Raw genomic sequence first — 11,506 nt, 5'->3', positions numbered from 1 at the left:
CCAACGCACATCGAGACCAATATGATCGGTTTCTCTCCTCAAACCCTCGGTTTCAGCCGGTTTAATAGACTCAGGGCAGACATCAGTAGTGTCTCGACTTGGTGCCAAAACCGACGCTAAACCCATTGGTGTATAGCCCTACTTCGAACATCGTATAAATTATGATGCATGTACTACAACCACAGAAACTTTACAAAACTAAATATATAAATCTTGACATGATTCCATATGATGCGACGTTAAATCTACTTTACAATAAAATTATCTTTTAAATCTAACGTATGTACCGCAACAAACTATGTTAATTTATAAATTATGTCGCAACAAACTGTAATAACTATTTGAATAACTGTTTGACACGGGTTGTGGTGAAAAATAGTGACCATTCTACAAATGACATAGATGTTTTCTTTTTGCGTCGATTTGCAAAAGGATGGAAATATTTTAGATGCAAAAAGCTGTGTTTCTTGTAGTGTTATGAATTTAATTTAAGGGATCTCTTCACGGCTAAAACATATCTCATAAAGTTTAAGCAGTAAAATTATAATACCTAATCTAATATTACTTTTTTCATTTTCAACATTAGCGGGTACAATGATTTAATGCTGGTAAGATATTGAGTATCTAAGACAAGGAATCATCTTGACTAATTGCTCTTCTATATGAGAGAACTTGACAAGTAGTCCGAATTATATATATTGACAAGATCAACACCAGCCAACTTGATTGGATAATAATATATATAATTAGATGCACATATCCGTATTAAATTGTGAAGTTTGATCGCCATTCAATTTGACAAGTTAATAGAGAGGAAAATAATGGAATGGATGGTCCACATTATTTAATGCATTATTCCCCATGAACAATCATGAATGGTTTCACTCATCCTTGGCATCACCGGCCAATAATATTTTGATTTTTTAGTAGGTAATTTTCATATGAATTATCATAAAAGCAACACTTCATAAAAAGATGGTTCCTCTATAAATATGGAGTGAAGATGCTATATGCATGCATGTATCATCTAATTATATATGTAGTTAGATGTTAGATGTAAGTGCATGCGGGACACACAAAGATTGGTACGGTCGTCACAATCCCAATAATATTAACTTATTAAGTGGTATGATATGGTTTAGTCACACGCAAAACTTTGAAGTGCAAGTAGATCACGTGATCCTCAGAGATGGCCCTGAGATGGGTCCCCTCATCAACCCTGATCTTTGATATGGAAATTGACGTGAATAATTCTGTCAAATTGACTGCTGGGAATGCGTTTTGAAAAAAACAGTATAATAATAATAAATAAATAAAAGGCAAAATATATGGGGTTGAGAACATTGCACGCATGCATTGTCTCCATGCTCGAATTTCCAGCACCCAAAGAAATATTTCCATCCCATCCCAATCTCCTCGGCAGACAACATAAGTCTACCAGCTTGTTGCTGGCCTTTCATGTGTACGTACATCTTTTAGAGAGAGGTTCTAGTCCACACAAATATCACCACCATAAAACCACGCCCCGGCCCTCGAGGACAATGGCAGTATTAAATTTATGTTTACGATTCGATGTTGTGGTTGGTTCATAGAATAGATTAACCATACATTTATATATAAATACGACAACAGTACTGACAATGTATGGGGCCTTGGTGATAAGTTTTAAGAGTTGAATCATGGGGCCTTGGTGAAGGCTGATCAATAAGCCTTTTTAATGTTGGTGGATGGCTTAAGTAGCTAGTTCTGTTCTGTCCGATGGAGCACGCAGGAATCCATGCATGACTCCGACCTCTGGTGTTAGAGTCAAGTTTGGAGTACTCCAACTCTTATTCCATTTCTGACAGCTTCTTGATGTCGAAGTTGGAGTCGGAATTACATTCAGTCACCAAAAAGAAAAAATTCTGTAGAAAAAAAAAAATGCTACACAGTTCAAAACTTGAACAGAATGGAACATAACTATTCCAAGCATATACAATATCAATTCCAAAAGTCACACTAATTAGAGAGAGAGCCACTACCTCGATAGAATATTAGAGGAATATGGTGAGACAAAGTTCCGAATTCTAACTCAATCCCGATTGGAGATGAAATGGAAATGAAGTTGGAAATATTTGCATGCTACAAATTATGAGCTTCATTCTTCTTCCATAATCTTATAAATGATTAGCTAAATGAAGCTTCCAAATAAACACATTGAATTTATCGTTATTCCATGCACGGTGGCCGTTGGGTACTTACATATATATATATATATATATATATATATATATATATATATATATATTTATATTTATAGATATGGTATGATCCCAACGGAATTAGCGATGCACTGATATTGGTTGATTTCTTTGGACCATTAAGAGATGGAAAATGATGGTTAAAATCCAATTTGATAAGTTTTTTAAACCGAATTATGAATCATTTTACTTTGTGAATTTTGAGAATTCATCCATTAAGAAAAATCAATATTGTGAAAAAAGAAATTTTCATTGATAAAAAAAATTGCCAAATGGTAGGACCCAGCTTATAGAACTCTTATGGTGCATTTGGTCTATGTTAATAAATATATGTATATATATATATATATATTTTAATTTGTTGGCCGTCATTAACGGTGTATAAAAAAGTTGCTGATTTACGTTGAATTTTGTTACATTTATTTTTAATGTTCTTTTTTATGTCATTGTGACTATATATTTTAAGAATTTATATATATAAAAGCGAGCAATTATTTTATTCTAAAGAAAGACATAAACGAACATGGTTTAATCGGCACTAGATAATAAACAAATAAAATATTTAAAATGAAATATATATTTTTTTATTTTCTATAAAGTTTATTTAATTTTTAAATATATTTTCTAAATAGGAATAATTATTAAGTAATGTTGAAGTGAGGATATTATATATATATATAGGATACCATCTCAATTGAAATTGATGCCTACGTAAATAATTCTAATTACATGACCTATATATTGTAGTAGGATGAAAGTACCATGTCGTTTAAACTCTGGGAATACCTAATAATTTTCCACTAAATAGACTTACGTAATTGAAATTCAAACATAAGGTTATTTTGAAAAAGATAAATAATTCCTATTATATTCCTCGAAATAAATAAAATATAAGGATATCTTATTAATCTAAGGTTTTTAGTAGATCGTTTGAAAAAAGGTTGTTGTGGTTGAGTGTATCCCCGGCTTGTATATTTGGTTTTTGTTTTGCCTTGTTTTTTTTTTTTTTTTTAATGTCAAAAAACAAAAATACATTATCGATAACTTTAAACGGTACATTTGACTCTTGAGGGGGTTATATATAGCATTGTCCTAAAAATAAAAAAATAAAAGTGGAATTTACTCAAAACCCCACTTTTCAATGATCGATCTTAATTTAATTGAAAGAAGCTGCATAAAATCTACCCACCTTAAACCTGTCCCTAGCGTTACCTGAAAAAATAAAAGTGAATCTGAATACATACAGTGGCCCGCAAGCAATTTAAAGCCACAAAATATGTCGTTCGGCCAGGTTCACTTCCCCTTTGAACATTATCTGTGGAGTTCCATATAAACACAAAAAGGGTGGACCTCGTTTCGATTGCATTGTAATGTTTCCAACCACTATTCTCTGCGCCCTTCCGACAGAATTAATTATCGGCGTCTCAAAAGATACGAGATCTTGTACCTCTTTATTTTCGTATTAATCAGTTAAAGGATACTAAATACTTTCGTCTCATTCCTATCATAGGCATGAAGTATGTATGCTTTTATATTTTCGAAAGATTCTACATATTACGAGATTATCTCATTCTTATCCTCCTACAATAGTAAACTGGCATTGGCTATTAATCTTTTGAGTTTTTATTTTTTATTTAAAAAAGAAAAAGAAAAAGAAATGATCGATGAAAAGTGTGACGTTTGCAAAAGTGATAATAAATAGCACTTTCTAAAATTTAAATAACCTTTGTAAATGTGGGTCGGTTTAAGATTAATCTCACTGCGCATTCCATTCCTAGCAGAAAGAAGATTTCTTAAACGTGAATGTCTTTTTACTGTAACATTCTACAAGAAAATTAATGGATGCCTAAAAATGAATAATCCCACAAACCTTACAAGCAAAGCCTTGTTACTTTCTAGCTTGTCTGTCTGATATATCGCTACGAAAGAAACATTGGGCCGGGTGAAGTCAGTTAAACATGAATCGTGCAGCCCTATCTCCATATGCTCTTAAAGTACTCTGGCAGCAAAAGTGCCCGTTGTAAAATAAGCGAAATTTGGGCCAGGACTGCGCGTAACAGAGAAGAATGCCGGCCTAAACCTTGCCAAGGTTCCGATTCTCCTCTTCTGAACTCACTGTGTGGATGTGGAGTTTCCACCTGCAACCCAGTATTGCTTCACAATAACCAGTATCTTCTCAGGAACAAGGGGACCATCCTCATGGTCTACCATTTTGGTGTCCCACCTCATCCCTGCGACTATCTTCTTCACCTTGATTAGCGCATCGACCTCGTCACGGAATATGACTGCACCTTCAGGTCGCAAAATCCTGTCCATCTCCAGGAGAATGTCCTCCACATTGCATCTGGCATTTTTTTAGCAGTACATACAAGTTACAGAAGTACAGGGGGATGTCAAAAATAAAAGATGAATCTAAAACAAAAATACTAGATTCTATCAATAGCAAGTACTACTGATGTGCTAATTAGCCAAGATAAAATCATCTAAGATATTTATAAGGTTAATGAAATTAAGCAGGATAAATTCGCTTGATCATGATTGGATCCTCTAAATGGTTTTTACCAACAATTGGCCTTCGATGAAATGTCGAGCCATGTGGCATTTATAGAAAACAACACTACAGCATCAAACTGGAAAATCTGCTTGAAGGACAAAGCTGCTAGGAAGTGGCTCGGCTTCAGCTCAATTCAGGGACTCTTCCAAACTAGGAAAGCTTTAAATAGAGCTATATTTTAAGCACAAAGCTGCAAAAGAGCCACTGAACTTCAGCTCACTTTAAAGACTCAAATAGGAAACCCCAAGGGGTTGGCTCAAGTGGTAAACACCTTGAAGGTGGTGGTCCCTCCAAGTCTAAGATTCAAATTCTAGGGTCCATTAGACTAGGGGATTTTTCCCTTAAATTACCCAAGGTGTACTTGGGGAAAACTCCTTGCCAAGGGCCTCTGCACCCTCGAGGATTAGTCAAGATGATGTTTCTGGCTACCGGTGCCCAAAAAACCATAAAAAAAAAAAAAAAGGACTCATAGAAGCTCCCAAATTAAACGTCCATGGTCCGCCCTTTGCTTTTTCTAGCACAAATGGTCAACAAGTCCAAAATCAATTATTTATTGTCTCCACTTCAGCTAAATAAAAGACACAATTAGGCACGGGCCTGGGCAGCTAGACACAGCACCACTAGATGTCTTGCCTAAAGAAAGCACCATGCAGGAATTGCTAGCTAGGCAAGCAATATGAAGCCACTGGACCACTGAGTTATGATTGAAGTGGATCAACCTCGTTCAGTCTAAGGCATATATATATATATATATATATATGTTTTTGATATAGTCAGTCTAAGCCATATTTTAATGCTTGATAGGTATAAATTAAGATAGGAGCGTCCAATTCCAACATGCTTTGGGTAGGCCTTTCTACATTTTTCTTTTTGTTGTTGTTGTGTTTTTTTTTTTTTTGGGGGGGGGGGGGGGGGGGGGGGGGGGGGGGGGGGGGGCGTTAGGGTGATTGAAGATGCTAGACCCAGGCAAAGCTCAGACAAACCTGGCTTGAATAGTCCTATTTATGGTTCAATGGCACATTGAAAGCTAAAAATATCATGTCCTACCCATAAACAGAAATCACTTAAGAATATAATGCCAAATTATTCGGATGTGGAGCTTAAGAATAAGACATTTTTCAATAAACACTGCTAAATATTTATGAGCCCAGTGTATCACATCGTTCTAGCCTAACAAGGCTGAAATGACACTTTAAGAGAGCCCAAAAGACTTGGATAGAATTCGAATGTATAAATATTTCAAGAAATACTTACCTGTCTTTGTACAGACTCAAAATACCATAAGCATGAATTAGGTCATATGTCCTAGGGTATGTGCTGAAAGCTTCACACCTGAACAAGGAATATAATTTAAATTAGTAATTATAATTAAAAAGCTAGAAAATAAAGAAAGAAACAAGACAAGATTCAAAAATGCTGTGGTTGGACAACTCCACAGTAGTAGACACATATTGGTGGATTTATAACCCTACACAAGATGGGCCAATCTGAACATGTAGTTAAACAGATCACCATAAGCAAGTAAACATTTTCTAGTAAGTACTACAAAAACCATCTACATTTAGAACAAAAGCGAATTTATATTTTTTACAAGCAGAAAAAAAGCAAAGATACTTGGGCAAAAAGTAATTACAAAATGAGTAAGTAGGCAAAAATGATTATTCAAAGCTGAAATGATCAAACAGAAGCAGAAAGCTGGGAAAGTTGTACCAGTCATGATAGATGCCAATCAATCCTCGCTCATATATGACACCCAATGTATTTTTCTCAGCTATAGTGGGCACAACATTCATGACCCACAATTTGGGAGATTCAAGTGCAGCCGCAAAACTTCCTAAAACAGCATTCATGTCCATGATGTTGCGATACCTTCCAGAGTCAATGAGTTTATTAATCTTCTTATAAGCTTTCACATGTTTCTTCCATTTACTGTTGTCCTCCTGGTATGTCTCAACAGAAACTCCAGGAACAGATCCACTAGAAATTCTAGGAGGAACAGAATAAAGCCTTTCTGGAAAGGCCTTCAATTCCCCACCAGCAACTTCATCTGGACTACTGACGACAGGGTATGGAGTTATGCATGCCTCCATTTTCTCATACCTGTATGAAATACATAGCATCTTCTTAGGTGGAATCAAAATATAAAACATAATAACATTAAATAACTCAAAGAAAATATAGCAGTGTACATTGCTAGGTTAACAATACAGATGTTATTTGTTTGGATGATGGTAAAACCTGAGTTACCATCAATTTTTTTTAAGGCAATTCTCTAAAAGCATGCATACTAGACATTATCTAATTCAACATCTTGTGTCCTTATAATTTCTAGTTTGTTTCAAATTAGTACCTAAAATTTAAAAATTAAAATCAAATCCTCGACATTTCAAGCTCATTACAATGATATACTTCACTCTTTTAAACTTGCTGATATGGCCTTTTTTTTGGCCAAACATAGTACATCGGAAGACTAGATGGAATGTAAAATTTCAAAAAATGTCCATCTTCTAAAAGGACAACAAAAGAAGAAGAAACAGACAACTAAAGAGGAAAAACGAGATGAGAGCAGATTTTAAAACTTCTTATTAGTTACTGCTATTGCCATTTATTGATTTTTTTTCCCTGCAACAATAGTCTACCATACAACTTCAACAATAATCATGAAACGCAGTAAGTTTTATTGATCAGAGGATGACACTGCAACAATTTTAAAGGATTTACTTTTTAATTTTGTAAATTTGACTGGATTGAAACTAGCTATAAATTTTATAGAGACCAAAAAGGTCTTGTACCCTAAATCCAAGGTCATTAATTTGGGTGGTGGTGAAACCTGGGTTACTCCCAAAACATATATAATGGATTAATATAAACTTGGATGAACTCCAACATTTTGTTTTCTAAACACATGCATACCAGACATTATCTGCTTCAACAGATTTGCAAAGAGGAGTCCGCGAATCATCTTTTCTGCCACGACATGAATCAGCATTTAACCTCTTCCTCCAAATGGCAATTTCACCCTTCTCATACTTCTTTTCCCAGCAAAGTAGTTTGGCAGTCTCTTCAATCTTTCTTTGTTCCTCTTGAAGTTCCTCCTTGGGACGTTGCCATGCTTTGTAGGAATTCTTCCAATTTATTGGAGGACCTGAAAGGACCCAGTAACCGCCAGGTCTAAGAACTCGATCAACTTCCATCAGATAGATTCCATCTGTGAAGAGAAATATATCAGATCCAGTGTCACATAATACTACAGTGCTGCCATCACAGTTTCAGTACAATATAAAGGTGCCATATAGGACAGGATGCAGGGGAAAGGGAAGAAAAATTGGCAAAACTACAAGTCCTTTGTAAATCAAAAGCTCAATGCTCCAAATCAATATATTCTGCCACAATACATAATTCTCACCATTTGCACCCCATGGAATTAAGCAACGAGAACAGTGAGCCATGTCAAAGGCCCTAGATGGATACGGTAGCTTTATGGTACCTAAAACCCCAATAACAGCAGGTACACCCCTTTCAAGTGCAAATTGAACCTGTGCTTCGTGTGAGTCTCTTGGTGCAAATGACATGGCGATAACATTCCTACTCAAAAGGTATGCCCCCCAACTGGCAACCTGAGAAAATAAACCGTTGCTAGAATCTTAGTAGTGAAATGGTTATATAGGAAAAGCTTATGTGCCTCCCAGAAAACAGAGAAAAAGGATGTAGTGGGCAACAAAATATTTTAGAAATTTGAGAACTTAACATACCCCACAACCAGTGTCCAGTGCAGTTCTAACTGTTCCATTATGAATTGGTATTACAGAGGCAAGCTGATCAATATATTTATCTGCCCCTTGAGGGAACTGTGTCCCTCCTCCAGGAAACCTGAATACATTTCCCTCATACTGAATCCAGTTCTGAATAGCCTTCTCAACTGTCAAGCTCTTATATGGTGCATTTGCAAAGGGTACATAGTCACGACTCTTTGGCCAAGGAAATGGGGTTACATATCCCTTGGGTGCTGGTATTAGGCAATGTAACTTCCCGTGCTCGGGGGGACAATGTCTTTCTCGGTAAATCATATTTTCCCTGGGGAAAGTCATGGCGCGCTTCTGTTCTTGGCAGGGTGTGTGATCAGTGAAACGAGGGCGGCATGGCTCAAAAACTTTGAGTTTTAATTCAGATTCAACGATACTCCCAGCTTCACCAGCATGGTGAGTCTCAAAATTTAAATTTGGGACGATATTGCAGTCTGCCCCACCTTTAGTTATCTCCATAGCTATACCATCTCCCTTCCCAAAACCACTTCTCTGCCATGCACCGAGTATATAGAAAAAACAGCACAAACCAACTACAACAAAAATTTGTATAGAGCTCCTAGTCCTACCGTCAGCAGAATTTGTCTTCATTGCCATATGGTACCTAAAATTAAAACTAGTCATTTCAAACACAATGTATCAAAATATTTTTTTGATAGTAACAAGTAAACTGCCAATTAAATCTGTTTATTATCAGCGTAACTGCAAATAAAGCTTGAAACCACTGAAGCCTCAGAGAACGACAAAAATCATGTTCAATCATCGCTAATTATCAGTGTAAAGCAAGAATTCCAAAAAACACAAAATAGAATTTCTCTAAATAAAAAGGTAGCTCTAGATCCACTGTCTCAAATGGCACTTCCTCTACCAGTCTACCTCGAAGAAACTATTTTCCAGTGTTCCTTTGGCTCCAAAATAAAGCATCCATATTTCACATAATGGAGCTCCTTTTGCTTTCAGAGAAAATGTAGTATAGGAAAATAAAATTGAAAACATCTCATCCCATTTCTAAAAAGTTTTAGACGTTTCAATCTTAAAACTCTTTCCATAAATTAACATCCAAAAAAAAAAAAAAAGAGGCCATAATCGTTCCTCCACTCCACACAGCTTAGTTAAACTACTAATCCTCAGTTGGGTTCACTTTAACAACTCACCAAAGCTTTTGTTCAGCTCACTCAGCAGCCAAAGCGGGTAAAATTAATCAAATAAACGAAAATCCGGAACTAAGAAGCTTGACTATCCCCTCACAATATTATTATACTAGCAGGAAATAGATCCGGCTCTAATCATAGAAATAGCAAGCAAACAAGGAAACCAAAAAATGGCGCTTAAAATAGAGATCTCTTACCAATGGCATGAAGAGAGGCAAAAGGTGGTGGAACCGTGGAAGATCTGGCAGGCCTATCAGAAAAGAAAACGTAAAAAAGGAAAATACAAAATCTCACTGCTCTTTTTTTTGTTTTGTTTTCTTCTCCTTGAGCAACAATAATGATGAGAAACCGAAATTGAATGAACGAATGAGAAAGAGTTGGGGGATCCAATAACAGTGGGACCTGCTGATAAATCCCTGGAAACCCTAGAAGCTTCGCAATCAAAATTTTTGCAGCAAACAAAATAGAGAGAAAAAGAATAAAAAGGACTGAGATGAGTGATGGATTGGAGCCTGAGAATTATGCCTTCTTTTCAGAGCACGAACATGCGCATGGCACTGGTTGGTAAATATATCCGAGGGGATCCCTTCTCTCTCTCTGTCTCTGGATTTTTTAAAGTAGATATTATTATAATATCTGTATCGTATAATCACATAGTACGAGATGAGGATATCTGTTTTTGTAGTTTCCCGCAAATGAAGAATTAAGAGGTAAATGAGAATTGAAAAATATATCTTCTTATAATTAACATAGTGTATTAGAAATAGAAAAATAGAAACTGAGATTTGGGACTAATGTTTGGTTTGGTAACAAAGAATTTTGATAAGAGAATTTTAAATTTTAAAATAATTTTATTATTATTATTATTATTTTAAAATTAAAAAAATTAAATTATTTATTATATTTTATATAAAAAATTTTAAAAAATTATAATAATAAGATGAGAATTTTAAATTTAAAATAAGAATTTTATTAGGAGAAACCGAACAAAAGAAAATGGTCGTTTCGCTCATAAGAAAATGGTCCCTAATTATCTCATGAATTCATGACAAAAGAAGGGGATCTACCTTCAATGACGATGTTGAAATATATTCCGATTACCAAACACTACTGTAGTGTCATCGATATTCTCATGTGCGTACTAAACTGGCATATGACAAATGTGCCGATAGAGATGGTATTGAGAGAAAAATAATATTTACCGTTATAAAATCCACGCAATCATTTGAAGACTTGCAAAGATACGACAACACAAGAGTTAAATAGCACATAGCCTCACGCGTTAATTGTTTTGATATTATTTGATTGGTGATCAAGTAGTCGTAAAGGGAAGGGAGGTGCGCTTGCGTCCATAGATCATTGAAAGGCAATAGATCTGATTGATTTTAAGCTAGATGAAAACAAATCCCAACTCAAAAATAAAATAAATAAATAAAATAGCTAAGCTTGTAGGTAAGAAAAAATTTGTCATCAATTTTTATCATTAAATAGGATAGATTTATAAATAAAATATAATAGACCTATCTGGCCCGGGGACAACCGGGGGGAGATGATATGTGACAAACGATGGGCGGAGATGATATGACAGGGGAGATACATGCTACAGCCAGCTCTAGCTGGCCGGGGGAGGGGATTGATTGTGTAAAAAAATAAATTTTTTTTTTCTCGGGGGGGTGGGCGAGGCTCGGGTCCCACTCCCATAAATGCGAGTACGACCAGTGCACAATCGTCAGTCCTTGCCGATCGATGTTTTTGTGG

At 35.6% G+C, this 11,506-nt stretch overlaps 1 protein-coding gene across 2 annotated transcripts; it reads right to left on the bottom strand.

Moving 5' to 3' along the window:
* Positions 1-3,983: 3,983 nt before the first annotated feature.
* Positions 3,984-10,390, bottom strand: LOC122310560 (probable methyltransferase PMT2). 2 transcript variants are annotated; one of them, XM_043124536.1, is made up of 7 exons: positions 9,946-10,390; positions 8,547-9,213; positions 8,201-8,411; positions 7,708-8,002; positions 6,505-6,894; positions 6,049-6,126; positions 3,984-4,584 (listed from the first exon to the last, which is right to left on the bottom strand). In XM_043124536.1, the coding sequence occupies exons 2-7, from the start codon at positions 9,192-9,194 to the stop codon at positions 4,353-4,355; spliced, it is 1,854 nt and encodes a 617-aa protein (XP_042980470.1). In that variant the 5' UTR covers positions 9,195-9,213; positions 9,946-10,390; the 3' UTR covers positions 3,984-4,352. The 2 variants fall into 2 exon arrangements, with proteins under 2 accessions (XP_042980470.1, XP_042980469.1); XM_043124535.1 differs by having other exon boundaries at positions 8,547-9,201; positions 9,946-10,389.
* Positions 10,391-11,506: the final 1,116 nt, after the last annotated feature.

Source organism: Carya illinoinensis, chromosome 5 (genome assembly GCF_018687715.1).
Source record: "Carya illinoinensis cultivar Pawnee chromosome 5, C.illinoinensisPawnee_v1, whole genome shotgun sequence".
Classification (NCBI taxonomy): domain Eukaryota; kingdom Viridiplantae; phylum Streptophyta; class Magnoliopsida; order Fagales; family Juglandaceae; genus Carya; species Carya illinoinensis.
Note: the sequence above shows the minus strand (reverse complement) of the source record. Positions and strands in the feature narration are given on the sequence as shown.